This window comes from Scyliorhinus canicula, chromosome 3 (genome assembly GCF_902713615.1).
Source record: "Scyliorhinus canicula chromosome 3, sScyCan1.1, whole genome shotgun sequence".
Classification (NCBI taxonomy): Eukaryota; Metazoa; Chordata; class Chondrichthyes; order Carcharhiniformes; family Scyliorhinidae; genus Scyliorhinus; species Scyliorhinus canicula.
The window spans coordinates 109,777,710-109,795,479 of record NC_052148.1 but is presented as its reverse complement, the minus strand read 5'-3'; the positions used below and the strand labels follow the sequence as shown (position 1 = coordinate 109,795,479).

Here is a 17,770-nt window from a genome sequence, read left to right as displayed (position 1 = left end):
TCTGTGAAGAAGTACACTCTTTCTTGGTATGTGACCCAGAGTTTCGCTGGGTACAGCATACCACAACATATGTCCTTCGTGTGAAGAGCTGCTTTCGCTCTATTGAATTCGGCCCGTCTCCTGGCTAGGTCTGCCCCAATGTCCTCGTAGACTCTAATGAAGCGTCCTTCCCATTTGCAGGTTCTGTTTTGCCTGACCCAGCGCAGGATTGTTTCCCTGTCTTGGTACCGGTGCAGTTTAGCTATATCTGCCCTTGGATGCTCCCCTGCCGTGGGCTTCGGGCGCAGTGATCTGTCCATTTGTGGTGGGTTGGGGAAAGTTTTCCTCCCCACTAAGTTACCCAGCATCGCGGCCACGTAAGCCGTGGGGTTTCTACCCTCAATCCCCTCTGGAAGGCCCATTATCCTTACATTTTGCCTTCCCGAGCGGTTTTTCCTGATTGTCCATTCTGCCCTTCAAGCTCCCCTGCATTGTGCCCCTCCTTCTCCAGGGCCGTGATCCGTTCGATCTTGTCAATCACGTTTTTTTCCAGCTCTTTCATGGTCGGCTCTTGGGCATCCAGTCTCTCCTCTGCTCTTCCCAGGGCGAGCTGCACCTCCGCCAGGGCCTTGGCCATTGCTGCCTGCACTGCGGCCTCTATATTTGCTGTGGCCTCTGCCTTGCTTTCCTGCTGAAGTTCCCTCAGCGCCTCGGCAAAGGCTGCCTTCCAGTTCCCCCTTGGCCCAAGGGGAAAAAGCTCCTGTCTGCCCAGTTCTTTTTGTTGCGGCGAACCTTCCGTTCCGCCGCTTCGTTTGCTGGTTAGCTCGTCGGAGTGGGCTCGCCCATTGCCCGTCTGCTTCTGGTGCCCTTTGTCCCTCTGTTTTGGCTACCTTCAGGTTCCCCCCCCTTTTCTTTTCCCCTTCCCTTCTCTCCTTTAACATTTTTTTCCCCCTCTTGAACCCCTTTTTCAAAACTTTTTAAATAAAAAAACATTTTTTTCCCCTTGTTAAAACAAAAGGGGAAAAGAAAAAATGTTTTCTTTCTCTTTACAAGTTTTTTCTTCAAAAGGTGTTTGGGGAAGTTCTTTTTTCCCCCCTCGCTCACCCTCATGCCGGGTCAGGAGGGTCGAGAGAGAGGCTTCTGGTTGGGCCGGGTGTCCTCCTTTGTTCAGCTGCCAGCCTCATGGTCGTTGCGGGGGTTCCCCCTGCCACTGGCTTGATCCCTGCCACTGGCTCAGTCCTCACGTTCTCCTGTTGTGCGTAGGGGGGGGGGGGGGGAGGTGTCAATCCCCGCCGCCGGCTCGGTCCTCGCCCGGTCCCAGCGTTTTGTTTCCTGCCGTCAATTTTGATGATGGTTGAGGGATGACTGCTGGCCAGAGCACCAGGATAACTCCCTTTCTCTTTTACGATTAGTATGATCTTTTATGCCCAGTAGAAGAGGCTGACTGGGGCTTGGTTTCATGTCTTATCTGAAATGCAGCAGCTCCAACTCTACAGTATTCCCTCACTACTGCACTGAAGTGAGTCTAAATTAAATGCTCAAATCCTGGAATCAGGCTTGAACCCACGACCTTCTCGGATGGCGTGCAATTGCGCCAAGTTAATACATACTGAATAATTACAGGTTAAAAGCACTGATCAATATATCACGTAACGTGTTAAATTTTTTTCCAAGAAATTTAGGATTAACCAAAACTTGTTTTGAATACTGATTCCTGTACATATGTATACACTGCTTTCCTAGCTTCAGCTGTAACCCAGCTGGGATATGTCAAGCATAGGTTGTGTATGCCTCCGGAGACAAGAGGAAAATCTTGAGTCTATTGTGCACCTTCTGTCTATTGCGCACCTTCTGACAGCCAACTTCAAGCTGCAAATTCAAGCTGCAGTAATGGATGATTGGATGAAGATTTCTTAATCTGATGGTCACATTTGGTCATCATTGCAAAGAAAGGAGGGGAAAAAGGGTAAATTTTAAATTTACTGTTTAGGTATAAATCCAGCATTGTGATTAGGCTGTGCAGTACAGTAACAGCCCAATTTTCATTTATATTTCCATTGAAAACAGAAGAGGTGAAATTCAATGATCTGGACAACGCTGGCTTTATACCTAGCATGGCAATGTGAAAATGTACCCCCAAATATAATTTTTAATGACATTTTTTGTTCTTTAACAAAATCAATCTAACTATCGATATTAATGCTTTACTAATTTACACAATTTTTAAATGAAATCAGAGCAATAAGATAAGTGATTCAGCAAATGAATACACAAGGACTTTAAAAAAAAACAATTCTGGAAATCATAAATAGTACTGAATTTTCAATTTCTAAAGTCATAAAATATTAATGAGACTTAAGAGAAAAGATTAATCCAGATTAAGACATTTCAAATTGTGCCAAACCTTTATGCGGTGCTCCAAGCGTAAATAGACCATTGTCAAGAGCATGGATGTAAGTCCCTGTTCCCATCTCTATTGACACAGTGCCTGAAATTTCACCAAAATTTCGAACTGCCCACCATGCTCCTAAAATGAAAATACAAAAAAAAGACACATTTGAAAAACTAAATCAGCATATAATATGGGAACAAAACTCTCATTCGCTTCAGAGGCAATTTGTCCTATTGCCATTTTTGTTGTGAAGGCAAATTTAGCAGTCAATTTGTGCACAATAAGGTCTCACAAAAAGCAATTGAGGTAAATGCCAGTTAATCTGGAATAGTGAGGTTTATTGAGGGAGAACTCCAGGGTTAGGGTTATAAGAGTGTAACACCCCCTCTGTATACCACTGAAGAGTCAGCCTGGACAATTTTCTCAAGTCTCTCGAGTGGAGTTTGAGTTCAAGTTGTGGAATCAGAGGCGAGAGCACTGCTAACTGAATTAAGTTGACACTTTTCAGTACAAGATCGTGGGAAACCACCTACAGTATAAATACTGCTCAAAACTAGGATTTGGCATTAAAAACTGCAAATTAAATTGAATTGTGTTAGGTGTATAACTCGTGTGCAATCAGAAATATTTTATTTATGTTTATCCCATTTGAATTGCAGGTCTGACACATAGTAATAAAGTAATATTTCCAGAGTCCCAGGTGACCATAGGCTGCTTTCCCCTTTGAAGGGGAGAACTGACCGGAAGTGATTTAACCTGAGGGATCACCACACCTTTGGTGAGGGGCAAGGTTGAGAAGGCCTTGAATAACCTCAGCTGGTATGGCATTTGAACCCACGCTCATAGAATTTACAGTGCAGAAGGAGGCCATTCAGCCCATTGAGTCTGCACCGGCCCTTGGAAACAGCACCCCACCCAAGGCCACACCTCCACCCTATCCCCGTAACCCAGTAACCCCACCTAACCCTTTATTTTTGGACACTAAAGACAATTTAACACGTTCAATCTACCTAACTTACACATCTTTGGACTGTGTGAGGAAACTGGAGCACCCGGAGGAAACCTACGCAGGCATGGGATAATGTGCAGACTCTGCACAGACAGTGACCCAAGCCAGGAATCGAACTTGTGACCCTAGAGCTGTGAAGCGTCTGTGCTAACCATTGTGCTACCGTGCTGCCCTTACCTGAACCGTTGTTGGCCTCATTCTGTATTACGAACTAGCTGTTCAGCCAACTGAACTAAACCAGCCCCCATCAGATATATATATTAATGCTCAATGAGCTACCAGGGAGCTCGATAAAAGGAAAAATTCTGAGAGCAAGAGCGAGAGAGAGAGAGAGAGCGAGCCAGGGGAGATACAAAAATGGAAAGCACGAGAAGAGGACAATCAGAAAAGGAAAACAAAAATGTGTACAAAGAGGTTTGGTGTGGGAGAGGCAAGGAACATTAGAATTATTAATTAGTGGGAGAAGAGGCACTAGAAAACCAAGAACACAACTGGGTAACTGAGCATGAATAGCACCTCAGAGGCCCAAGACGAACCTATGATTAAAACAAAGTTATTCTACAAATAACTAATTATTCAACAAATGTTATTTTCTGACACTTAAGTGCTAGAAAGGGAAAGTGTCACAGGCTTGAGAGGATGAATTTCTTACATATGCCTGTATGGTCTATTGCAAATGCAATATGACATTCCAATTCATGGATAACAAACTAACAAGGATATCTATGAATAGCAAGCGCTGTGGGGGTTCCTTTCCAACAATCATTTGCATGTACAAACCTCATGTGCTGTACAAGATCTTATGAACGGTCCGATGATCAACAGACAAAACGACTGAATAAACATGTGGAAATATGCTGCAGATGCCATATTAAGAAAATGTACTTCACTACTTTGTAGGATTTAGCTGTTCCATTTGTTCTTCATCCTTTGCGGAATTCTAAAATACTCTGAATCCTTAGGTTTTCCACTCTTTCGACAACATTATTTATTTTTTTTTTTTAAATTTAGATTAGCCAATTATTTTTTCCAATTAAGGGGCAATTTAGCGCGGCCAATCCACCTACTCTGCACATTTTTGGGTTGTGGGGGCGAAACCCACGCAGACACGGGGAGAACGTGCAAACTCCACACGGACAGTGACCCAGAGCCGGGATCGAACCTGGGACCTCAGCGCCGTGAGGCGGTTATGCTAACCACTAGGCCACCGTGCTGCCCTGTTTCGACAACATTATAAGCCTCTTCCTTTAATATAATGCTATCTTTGATTTCTGTTGGTCACGGTTGGACCTCCTTTCCCATTTAAAAAACGTTTGTTGGATGCGAGGGTAGCTGGCAAGGCCAGTATTTGTTGCCCATCTTTAATTGATCTTAATGGAATGTATATTTGTTGTAAATTATAAATTATTTCCTTGAATTTTTGCCACTGCTTATCTACCATCATATTTTTCAATCTACAAAAGCCAATTGGATTGGATTGGATTGGATTTGTTTATTGTCACGTGTACCGAGGTACAGTGAAAAGTATTTTTCTGCAAGCAGCTCAACAGATCATTCAGCACATGGAAGAAAAGGGAATTAAACAAAATTCAAGAAAATAAATGAGAATACATAATAGGGCAACACAAGATATACAATGTAACTACATAAGCATTTGCATCGGCTGAAGCATACAGGGTGTAGTGTTAATGAGGTCAGTCAATAAGAGGGTCATTTAGGAGTCTGGTGACAGTGGGGAAGAAGCTGTTTTTGAGTCTGTTCGTGCGTGTTCTCAGACTTCTGAATCTCCTGCCCGATGGAAGAAGTTGGAAAAGTGAGTAAGCCGGGTGGGAGGGATCCTTGATTATGCTGCCCGCTTTCCCCCGGCAGCGGGAGCTGTAGATGGAATCAATGGATGGGAGGCAGGATCGTGAGATGGACTGGGCGGTATTCACGACTCTCTGAAGTTCCTTGCGGTCCTGGGCCGAGCAGTTGCCATACCAGGCTGTGATGCAGCCCGATAGGATGCTTTCTATAGTTCATCTGTAAAAGTTGGTAAGGGTTAATGTGGACATGCCGAATTTCCTTAGTTTCCTGAGGAAGTATAGGCGCTGTTGTGCTTTCTTGGTGATAGCGTCGACGTGAGTGGACCAGGATAGATTTTTGGTGATGTGCACCCCTAGGAATTTGAAACTGCTAACCATCTCCACCTCGGCTCCGTTGATGCTGACAGGGGTGTGTACAGTACTTTGCTTCCTGAAGTCGATGACCAGCTCTTTAGTTTTGCTGGCATTGAGGGAGAGATTGTTGTCGTTACGCCACTCCACTAGATTCTCTATCTCCCTCCTGTATTCGGACTCGTCGTTATTCGAGATCCGGCCCACTATGGTCGTATCGTCAGCAAACTTGTAGATGGAGTTGGAACCAAGTTTTGCCACGCAGTTGTGTGTGCACAGGGAGTAGAGTAGGGGGCTAAGTACGCAGCCTTGCGGGGCACCGGTATTGAGGAGTATTGTGAAGGAGGTGTTGGTGTTCATTCTTACTGACTGTGGTCTGTTGGTCAGAAAGTCAAGGATCCAGTTGCAGAGTGGAGAGCCAAGTCCTAGGTTTTGGAGCTTTGATATGAGCTTGGCTGGGATTATGGTGTTGAAGGCGGAGCTGTAGTCAATAAATAGGAGTCTGATGTAGGAGTGCTTGTTTTCGAGATGCTCTAGGGATGAGTGTAGGGCCAGGGAAATGGCGTCTGATGTGGACCGGTTGCGACGGTATACGAATTGAAGTGGGTTAAAGCGTTCCGGGAGTATGGAGGTGATGCGCTTCATGATCAGCCTCTCGAAGCACTTCATTACAACTGACGTCAGGGCCACCGGGCGGTAGTCATTGAGCCCTCATATCTATGTAGTTTGCTTTGTGCAGATTGAATATATCAGCTTTGAACTTAAGTAAATGAAAAATGAAAATCGCTTTATTGTCATGAGTAGGCTTCAATGAAGTTACTGTGAAAAGCCCCTAGTCGCCACATTCCACCACCTGTTCGGGGAGGCTGGTACGGGAATTGAACCGTGCTGCTGGCCTGTCTTGGTCTGCTTTAAAAGCCAGCGATTTAGCCCAGTGTGCTAAACCAGCCCCTAAATGATTCTCAAAAGTCAAATATATAATGATCACACTTCCCACATGCTCCTTCATACACTCTCCCACTGCACAATACCAGATCTAAAAGCCCGTTTATTAGTTGGCTCCTCTACATATGTATCCCAAAACCGCTCGAGTATTTTCCATTTACATTCTGTCCACACTATTCCTGCAAATTTAGGTTGCCCACTTTATATGAAGATTAAGTCTCCAATGATCAACGTTTAAATTACTATATCTTTGGCATTACAAATAAAAATAAGGAGTCTGTACACTAAAGAAATCATCTGTAGAGTTGAAAAACAATTACACAGGGAATATCTAAAAAAAAGGTTAGATGGCGTTACGGGGACAGGGTGGAGGTGTGGGCTTAGGTCGGGCGCTCTTTCCAAGGGCCAGTGCCAACTTGATGGGCCGAATGGCCTCCTTCTGCACTATAAATTCTATGACTCTATGACCTGCCACCTTCACCTGCCTGCCCTGGAGAGCTGAAGACAATGACAAACCACTACTGACAAAAACGGCTAAGAAAACAGCTCAGAATGAAGCATCAGCAATAAGACAAAGATCTGCCTATGGGCAACGTGCACATAATTCTTTATCCTAGGGTTAACTACCGCCCCTTCTTTTTGATTTTGTCTACCTCTTGTAAAAGTTGTTTCCTGGAATACTTATTTCACATCGCCATGTCTCCTTAATGTCTGTTAGATCTAACCATAGAGTGGGTTTCCGGCCGAATTTTTTAAAAGGTATGCGGACCTGTTGGGCCCCCTGTTGGTTCGAACCTTTAACGAGGCAAGGGGGGGGGGGGGGGGGGGGGGGGGGGGGCTTTGCCCCCAACTATGTCACGGGCGTTGATTTCCTTGATCCTGAAGCGGGACAAGGACCCTCTGCAGTGTGGGTCATATAGGCCGATCTCGCTGCTAAATGTAGACGCCAAGCTGCTGGCAAGATCTTAGCCACAAGAATAGAGGATTGTGTGCTGGGGGTCATTCATGAGGACCAGACGGGGTTTGTGAAGGCAAGGCAGTTGAATACAAATGTACGAAGGCTCCTCAACGTTATTATGATGCCGGCTGTGGAAGTGGAGGCGGAGATAGTGGTGGCATCAGATGCGGAGAAGGCCTTTGATAGGGTTCAGTGGGCAGGGCCGGCTCAAGGCACCGGCACCTCGGGCAGTCGCCCGGGGCGCCATGTGCTAGGGGGCGCCAGACCCGGGTCCCGCGCATGCGCAGTTGGGCCGGCGCCAACCAGCGCATGCGCGGTGGCCGCACTCCCCCAGTGTGGCCGCACTCCCCCAGGGCGGCCCCCCCCGGCCCGCCCCCCCGCTCGGTCCGCTCCCCCCCCCCCCCCCCCGGGTCCGCCCGCCCCGCCCCCCTCGGGTCCGCCCGCCCCCCCCCCCTCGGGTCCGCCCGCCCCGCCCCCCCCCTCGAGTCCGCCCGCCCCCCCCTCGGGTCCACCCGCCCCGCCCCCCCTCGGGTACGCCCGCCTCGCCCCCCCCCCTCGGGTCCACCCGCCCCGCCCCTCGGGTCCGCCCCCCCGCCCCGCCCCCCCCCCTCGGGTCCGCCCCCCCTCGGGTCCGCTCCCCCCGCCCCCCCCCTCGGCCCCGCCCCCCCCCCCCCCCCCCCCTCGGCCCCCCCCCCCCCCCCCCCCAAGGGCGCCGAAGTTCAGCTTGCCCGGGGCGCCAGCAACCCTAGGGCCGGCGCTGTCAGTGGGGGTATCTGTGGGAGGTGCTGGAGAGGTTTGGGTTTGGGGAGGGGTTTGTCCGTTGGGTGAGGTTGCTCTATGAGGCCCCGATGGCGAGTGTAGCTATGAACAGGAGGAGGTCGGAGTACCGGAGGACGAGTACCGGAGGGTGAGGAGATTGAGGAGGGGACGTGGGCGGATGCCCTGGAGAGAGTGAATTCCTCCTCTTCCTGTGCGAGGCTTAGCCTCATACAGTGTCCCCTGTCCCCCTTGCTCTTTGCGTTGGCAATTGAGCCCCTGGACAGGCGTTGAGGGAGTCAGGAAACTGGAGGGGCCTGGCGCGGGGTGGGGAGGAGCATCGAGTGTCGCTTTATGCGGATGACCTGTTGCTGTATGTGGCAGACCCGGTGGGGGGGGATGCCGGAGGTGATGAGGATTCTCAGGAAATTTGGGGGCTTCTCTGGGTATAAGCTAAACCTAGGCAAGAGCGAGTTGTTGGTGGTGCACCCGGAGGATCAGGAGGGGATTGGTAGGCTCCCACTGAAGCAGGCAGGGAAGAGCTTCAGGTACCTAGGAGTCCAGGTGGCTGGGAGCTGGGGGACCATGCACAAGCTCAACCTCACAAGGTTGGTGGAGCAGATGGAGGAGGAGTTCAAAAGGTGGGATATGTTACCGCTGTCACTGGCGGGGAGGGTGCAGTCCGTTAAGATGATGGTGCTCCCGAGGTTTTTGTTCCTGTTCCAGTATCTCCCCATCCTTATCCCGAAGGCCGTTTTTAGGAGGGTCAACAGGAGTATTACGGGATTTGTGTGGGCGCATGGGGCTCCGAGGGTGAGAAGAGTGTTCTTGGAACAGGGCAGAGATAGGGGGGGCTAGCGCTGCCCAACCCAATGTGGATACTATTGGGCTGCCAACGCAGCGATGGTGCGTAAGTGGGTAATGGACGGGGAAGGGGCAGCATGGAAGAGGATGGAGGTAGCGTCCTGTGTGGGCACGAGCCTGGAGGCACTGGTAACGGCGCCGTTGCCGCTCCCCCCAACGAAGTATACCACGAGCCCGGTGGTGGCGGCTACCCTCAAAATTTGTGGGCAATGGAGACAGCATAGGGGAGAAGTGGGGGACTCGATGGAGGCCCCGATACGGGGGAATCATCGGTTTGTTCCAGGGAGCATTGATGGCGGATGTTTGGGCTAGCACATGGTAGGGGTTAGGAGGTTGAGGGACCTGTTTGTGATGGGGCGGTTCGCGAGCTTGGGGAGTTAGAGAGGAAGTTTGGGCTCCCCCCCGGGGAACATGTTTCAGTACATGCAGATTGGGGCGTTTGCCAGGCGGCAGGTGGAGGGGTTCCCCTTGTTGCCCCCATGTGGGGTACGGGACAGGGTGCTCTCGGGGGTGTGGGTTGGAGGAGGGAGGATTTTGGACATATACCGGTAATGCAGGAGGTAGACGAGGCCTCGGTGGAGGAACTGAAGGGTAAATGGGAAGAGGAGCTGGGTGAGGAGATTGAGGAGGGGACGTGGGCGGATGCCCTGGAGAGAGTGAATTCCTCCTCTTCCTGTGCGAGGCTTAGCCTCATACAGTTCAAGGTGCTGCATAGGGCCCACATGACTGGGACGAGGATGAGTAAGTTTTTCGGGGGAGAAGACAGGTGTGCTAGGTGCTCGGGGAGCCCAGCGAACCACGCCCATATGTTTTGGGCATGCCCAGCGCTGGGGGAGTTTTGGAAGGGGGTGCAAGGACGGTGTCGAGGGTGGTGGGATCCAGGGTCAAGCCAGGCTGGGGACTCGCAATTTTTGGGGTTGCAGTGGAGCCGGGAGTGCAGGAGGCGAAAGAGGCCGGTGTCCTGGCCTTTGCGTCCCTAGTGGGCGGAGGATTCTTCTTCAGTGGAAGGATGCGAGGCCCCCAAGCGTGGAGGCCTGGATCAATGATATGACGGGGCTCATCAAATTGGAGAAGGTGAAATTTGCCCTGAGGGGATCAGTACAAGGGTTCTTTAGGCGGTGGCAGCCTTTCCTGGACTTCCTGGCGGAACGGTAGGGAAATAGGCCGGCAGCAGAAGCAAGGAGGTGGGGGGGGGGGGGGGGGGGGGGGGGTTTGGTTCGGCGGGAGGAACTGTGTACATGAGTTTGTGGGATGTGGCGGGTGTTATCTCTTTCCCTTTTGTTGTTTGCTTTTTTTTCTTCTTTGTTTGCAGTTGCTTTTGTAGTTGGGTGGGTGTTGTTCTTGGGTTTTTACCATGGTTGTTTTGTTAATATTGTTTTGTTGTTTATATTTTGTGAAAATCTTAATAAAAATTATTTTTAAAAAAAGGATCTAACCATAGAATCCCCAAGTGCAGAAGGAAGCCCATCAAGTCTGCACCGACCCTCCAAAATAGCACCCTACCTAGGCCCACTCCTCGCCCTATCTGCGTAAACCCGCGCACTGCTCATGACCAATCCACCTAACCTGCACATCTTTGGACTGTTGGAGGAAACTGGAATACCCGGAGGGAATCCACACAGACATGGTGAAACTGTGCAAACTATGTGGCAAGAGGGTGGAAATCAGAACAGTAAGCCAGCAAGTGTAGAGACTAGGGATGAGCATGGTACCAGGGCCAGGCTGGCTAATAGGAAGGGCAGGCTGGGGGAGATCGAACTCAGTGGGCCTGGAGGTCTGCAGGGTATCAGCTTCAATCCACGGGGAATAACAGGTAAAACAGATGAACTTAGAGCCTTGATTCATGCGCAGAACTTGGATGCGGTTGCGGTAAGAGACTTGGTTAAAAAAGGGACAGGGCTGGCAGCCAAATATTATAGCCAGGATATAGTTGTTTTAGGTGAGACAGGGGGAAGGTAAAAAAGGTGGGCAAGTTGCAATACTGGTTAGAGAACATATTACAGCTGTTCAGAGGGAGGACACCTTGGAAGAATTAAGTAACGAGGCACTGTGGGTAGAACTGAGAAACAGGAAGGGGTCAGTCACTATGATGGGGGTGTACGACAGGCCTCCCAACAGCCCACGGGACGTTTAAGAACAAATATGTAAGCATATTCTGGATAGAAATAATAGGGTTGTTGTCGTGGGAAACTTTAATTTTCCTCATATTGACTGGAAATCCCTTAGGGCTAGGGTTCTGGATGGTGAGGAATTTGTTAAATGTGTCCAGGAAGGTTTTTTGGAACAATATGTGGATAGTCCTACGAGAGAGGGGGCTATACAGGACCTAGTACTAGGGAATGAGCCCAGCCAGGTCATCAAAGTTGCAGTGGGGGAACATGTGGCAAACAGTGACCACAATTCCGTAAGCTTTCGGATACTCATGGAAAAGGACAAGTGCTGTCCCAGGGTTAAGGTGGTAAATTGGGGTAAGGCTAACTACAGCCTGATTAGGCAGGATTTGGAGGCTGTTGTTTGGGAGAGGCTGTTTGAGGGTAAACCCACATTTGGCATGTGGGAGTATTTTAAGGAGCAGTTGATGGGAGTGCAGGACAGGCATGTGCCGATGAAGAGGAAACACAGAAAAGGCAGAATTCAGGACGTGGATGACCAGGGTAATTGCGAGTCTAGTCAAAAAGAAAAAGGATGCATACGTGAGGTCTTGGCAACTAAAAACAGATGAAGCACTTGAAGAATAAAAGGAAAGTAGAAAAGAGCTCAAGCAGGGGGTTAAAAAGGCAAAAAGGGTCACAAAATGTCTTGGCCAGACAGGATTAAGGAGAATCCCAAAGCATTTTGTGAGAATATTAGGAATAAGAGGGTAGCTAGAGAAAGAGTTGGTCCACTCAAGGACAAAGGAGGAAAATTCACAAAGGAGAGGGATACGTTGATCGGCGGTGTCTCAGAGGGATACGTAAATACTTTAGAACAGGTTGCTATTACAAGGGAGGAAGTGTTAGGTGTGTTAAAAAGCATTTAAGGTAGACAAATCTGCAGGGCCAGATGGCATCTATCCCAGGTTTCTGAGGGAGACAAGAGATGAAATTGCTGGGCCTCTAACAGAAATCTTTGTGTCCTCATTGGCAACAGATGAGATCCCAGAGGATTGGAGGATAGCCAATATTGTACCGTTATTTAAGAAAGGTTGCAAGGATAACCCAGGTAATTATAGGCCAGTGAGCTTGACTTCAGTGATAGTGAAATTGTTGAAAAGGATTCTCAGAGATAGGATCTACGCACATTTGGAAGTGAATGGTCTTATTAGCGACAGACATCGTGGTTTTGTACATGGGAGGTCATGTCTCACTAATTTAATGGAGTTTTTTTTGAAGAAGTGACAAAAATGATTGACAAGGGAAGGGTTGTAGATGCTGTCTAGATGGACTTTAGTAAAGCATTTGACAAGGTTCCTTTATGGCAGGCTGGTGCAAAAGATTAAATCACATGGGGTCAGGGGTGAACTAGCTAGATGGATTCAGAATTGGCTTGGCCATAGAAGAGAGGGTAGCAGTGGAAGGGTGTTGTTCCGAATGGAGTTCTATAACTAGTGGTATTCCGCAGGGATCAGTACTGCGACCTCTGCTGTTTGTAATATATATAAATGACTTAGAAGAAAATGTAGCAGGTCTGTTTAGCAAGTTTGCAGATGATACTAAGATTGCAGGAGTTGCTGATAACGATGAAGATTGTCAGAGAATACAGCAGGATGTAGATAGTCTGCAAAATTGGGCAGAGAAATGGCAAAATTTAGCCTGCACTAATGCGAGGTGATGCATTTTGGTGGATCCAATTCAGGTGGGAGCTAGAAAACAAATGGTTGAACCCTCAGGAGCATAGAGACACAGAGAGATCTGGGCGTGCAGGTCCATAGTTCCTTAAAAGTGGTAGCACAGGTGGAAATGGTGGTAAAGAAAGCATGCATGCTTGCCTTCATCGGATGGGGTGTCGAGTATGAAAGCTCACAAATTATGTTAGTTATATAGAACGTTGGTTAGGCCACATTTGGAATACTGTGTCCAATTCTGATCACCAGACTACCAGAAGGATCTGAAGGTGTTGGGAGAGAGTACAGAAAAGGTTTACCAGGATGTTCCCTGGTATGGAGAGTGTTAGCTACGAGGAGAGATTGAATAAACTGGGATTGTTCTCCCTAAAGAGACGGAGGCCGAGGGGCGACCTGATAGAAGTTTATAAAATTATGAGGGGTATAGATAGGATGAACAGTTGGAGGCTTTTCCCCAGGGCAGAAGTGACAATTACAAGGGGCACATGTTCAAGGTGAGGGGGAAAGGTTCAGTGGAGATGTGCAGGGGAAGTCTTTTTTTACACAGGTGGTGGTGGCCTGGAATGCACTGCCAAATGAGGTGGTTGAGGCAGATACGTGAGCGACCTTTAAGACTTGCCTGGATAGACACACGAGCAGACGGGGTATAAAAGGATATAGGCGGTTGGTATAGATAGGACACGTGATTGGCGCAGGTTTGGAGGGCCGAAGAGCCTATTCCTGTGTTGTACTATTCTTTTTTCCACAGTTTGGAATCAAACTTGGGTCCCTGACTTTGTGAGGCAGCAGTGCTAGCCACTGTGCCATTGTGTCACCCATTTATTTATATCTGTATTATTAATTCATCTAGTTTGTTTGCACATACAGATATAGTGCCTTTAGTTTCAACTTTCTTCTATTTTCCCCTGATGTCACATTAGTTGCTAATGTCTTACTATCCTTCTTCAGCTTTCTGACTTCCTAATCCACACCACTTATTACACAAATTGATATTCTGCTCTTCAGTCTTGACATTTCTCAGACTGCTTTTAAATGTTGCTATTTCCTCTATCCTGACACACCCCGCTTCATTAGTTTAAAGCCCTACTGCTCCAGTTATTTCTCAGGACACTAGCTCCAGCAGTTGAAGTGGAATCTGTACTAACAAAACAACTCCCGATTTCCTCAGTACTGTCCCATGAAGTGAAACCTCTCCTCCAACACTTGTTTTTCAACCATGCATTTAACCTTCTAATCTGATATCCCAATGGCAGGTAGCACTGGACTGAGGTAACAATTCAGAGAGTACTTACTACCTGTCAGGTTCTGTGTCTTAGATTTTGAGCCTCTGTTGTTTGTTCTAATGCAGATCCTCCCCAACCAGTTCTTCCAGATCTATGAGATGTCCTTAACCCTGCCACTGGGTTTCCAAACTTTCAAATCCGACTGAAGGGAACAGTATCTAACCCCAACTATACTGTCCTCTGTTACTACTTCATTAATTTTCTCTCCTCGCACTGCACTAGAATGGCCTCCATTACCACGGTTAGTTTACTCATCCACACTGTAGACTCTGTCCTCATCCACACGGGTAGCAAGAACTTAATATCTGTTGGGTACCGGAAAAGCCCAAGGTTCCTTCACCACTGCAGTTGGAGTCACTTTAATTGCCAGACTCCCAGTCACAGCCTCTTGTCCCTGATTATTAAGCAGACCTGTGCCGCTACTTAACCTAAAGGGAGTGACTGCCTCATGGATTGATGTGTTGAGATAACTCTCTCCCATCTTGATGCACCTCAGGCTGCAGCTAAACAACGCCCGGGTTGCATTTCTTTGAGATGCAAACTCCTACTGAAGATGTGGTTGTCTTTGATTGTGATGCTTTAGCATACTCCCATATTATACCATTGTGAGACACCACCTGCACTGGCATGTCTATCTAGCTCTCTGTTATATTTAATTAATTGAAACTCATTTATTTAATCAAATTAGCGTAAAGATGTTTTAAACCAATTACTCCATCTAGTTTAAGTAAAAATATAGATAAATGAAACATTAATCTGCAACTTACCCTTGTCACCCCTCTTTTAGCTGTAATGTCAGAATCACAGACTGCCCACCTCTCTCATGGCCACATCCTACCCATCCTGCATTACTCTCAGCTTTGCCCACATCCTCGTGCTTCTCTCCTGTGTTGCTCTTGCCTCGCCCTTTCCTGTTTCAGGTAAAATTTAAATTTCAATTTAATTCTAGAAATATTTAGTTGTAATACACTGATGCTTTAGAAAATAATGTGAAAAGTCAGTTTTGGGAACTGTTAATTAAACTTCTGTAACGTGCAATTTCTTGGTGAGCAATTTGTAAATTGGTAGACATTTGTGCTGTTTGAAGCACTGTGATTTGAATTCCTAGTCAAGAGCCCATTTATAGGCCAGTGTGACACTTTCTCATGCTCAAATCTTGCGGATGGATGATATACATGAATACCCAAAAAGCAAAGGGACACTATGTTACCAGCCTCACTTACCAATTATATCAAGCACCTGCTCCTCCTCCTCTAGCTTTCTTTTCCCTTTTTTTTTCTTCTTCTTTGCACTAAAAAAAATGTAATCATTGACTTGAGCACATAAATCTTGTACAGAAGTTAGAGCTTATTGTTTGGGGGGGGGGGGGGGGGGAACTGGCAGACTTCTGCAATAAAACTACCCCAACAAGCTACAACATCAGAGATGATTGGGCTGATAATTAGCAAGTAAATTCATGCCACACAAACAATAAATAATCTAATAATCTCCTTTGAGATTACTGTCACCGAATCCCTGACATTTAACATACTGGTGGGTACCATTCACTAGAAACTTAGCTAGAGCAGGTCAGAGGTTGGGAATTCCACAAGCAGTAACACACTATCTGACTCCCCAAACCTTGTCGACCATCTACACAGCTCAATTCAGAAGTATGATGGAATGCTTGCCAGTAGCCTGGATGAGTGCAGCTCCAACAACATTCAAGAAGCCCAACACCACCCAGGGCAAATCAGGCCACTTAACTCGCACCCCATCAAAGACCTTCAACTTTCACTCCCATCACCACCGATGCACAGCAACAGCAGTGTATTCCATCCACAAGATGCCCTGCAGCAACTCACAAAGGCTCTTACGGTAGCACCTTCCAATACCTGTACCAGCTAGGGGGACAAAGGGAGCCGATGCATGAGAACCAGCAAGTTCCCATCCAAGCCACACACCATGCTGACATTTTGAAAATACATCGTCATTCCTTCACTGTGGCTGGGTCAAAGTCCTGTAACTCCCCTCCTAACAGCACCGTGGGCACACCTACAACTCATGGACTGCGGCAGTTCAAGGTAGACGGCTCATCACCAAGGGCAATCAGGGTTTGACACTGACGCTCATTTCCCATGAATGAATAAAATAAGCAAAAAACACACTCCTAACTGGTGTCTGACTCAAAAAGGTGGTACGGTACATGATGAAATCTGATAAACATAACACAAAGCTGCGTTCAAATCTGAGAATTCATATTAATCACTCATTCGGCAACTCTCAATGCCTTCCCAATAAAAAAATAGCCCCTCCTCCAGGAATAGGATCAATGTTTACAACACAGAGGCCAATCAGTCCATCATGTCCCAAACAACTCGCTGGAAATACAGACTGTTGTCCAACTCATTTGCCCTTTCTCTGTATGGCTGCAAATTTATCTCCCACTGCTTATGAATTGTCTTTGAATCTGCCTCCACCACACGGACCTTTAGACAGTGCATTTCAGATCTGGACCATTCACTGTTTAGAAGTTTATTCTTAAGTCACAGGTGCCCCACACTGGGAGGGTGGGCGGAATAAGGGACACTTGGCTTGGGGGGGGCGCGGAGGCCCCCCCCCCCGGTCAGCCTGGGCCCGAGGGTGACTCGGACCGCAGAGCGGCACCGGCTCCCCTCTGCCAGCTGCCAGGCTCAGCACTTCCTTCACTCACTGGACCTCAAACCAGAGCCCGGGAGCTCCCGCGGCGGCTCCCCTTGTTTCTCCATCAGTATCAGCCTCACTCTCTCATCTCTGCCCATAACTCGCAGGTCTCCACCCACCATCTCCCCGGTTATTCTGTTCCGTGGGTTAAATTCAAACCTTTTCATCCCTTTCAGCACCAGCTTCGTGCTCTTCACACAAGCATATTCCGCCATATTAGAAATGAGTATCAGTTACAGCGGCACGCAGCGGCTGGAGGACTCGGTTACAGCGGCCCCCAGTAACCGGGAGGCCGAAGAAAGCAGTTAAAATGGCATCCGGTGGTCGGGAGACTCGGCTACAACGGCATCCAGTGGTCGGGAGGACTCCTTCCAGCGGCATCCAGTGGTCGGGAGGACTCCTTACAGCGGCATCCAGTGGTCGGGAGGACTCCTTACAGCGGCATCCAGTGGTCGGGAGGACTCCTTACAGCGGCATCCAGTGGTCGGGAGGGCTCTCGGGTACAGCGGCACCCAGTGGACAGAGTGGATATGGAATACGTAGTCAGTGAGAGGGTGAGATGCTTACAACAAGGTGGATGGATGAATGGACAGATACAATAAATATTATCTCTTAACTGGTTAGACTGGCTATTTACTAATTTAAAGATAATTACCAGGGTATGTAATGCTGTATTCCATGCATGGAGCGGTGGGTGTGCTTTCGTTCAGTTGAAGTGAGTTAGTGGAGAAGGAAGCGAATAGCTCGGGTTCTGGTTGTATGAATCATTAATCATGGAAAGTTTGTGGCGCAGAAAGGGGCTATTCGCTGATCGTGTCTGCGGCAACTGAAAACTGAGCCACCCAGCCTAATCCCACTTTCCAGCATTTGGTCTGGAGCCCTGCAGGTTATGGCACCTGGCGTGCATTCCAGACACATAATAA

At 48.1% G+C, this 17,770-nt stretch overlaps 1 protein-coding gene across 1 annotated transcript in view; it reads right to left on the bottom strand.

Annotated features, from left to right (window-relative positions):
- Positions 1 to 17,218, bottom strand: part of frg1 (FSHD region gene 1) — a 60,081-nt gene extending 42,863 nt beyond the window's left edge. The window contains exons 1-3 of the mRNA XM_038791078.1: positions 17,007 to 17,218; positions 15,389 to 15,456; positions 2,384 to 2,506 (exon numbers count right to left, since the gene is read on the bottom strand). Of these exons, the coding sequence (XP_038647006.1) occupies positions 2,384 to 2,506; positions 15,389 to 15,456; positions 17,007 to 17,062 (247 nt within the window). The 5' untranslated portion in view covers positions 17,063 to 17,218. The remainder of the gene's footprint in view (positions 1 to 2,383; positions 2,507 to 15,388; positions 15,457 to 17,006) is intronic.
- Between the last annotated feature and the right edge of the window lie 552 nt (positions 17,219 to 17,770).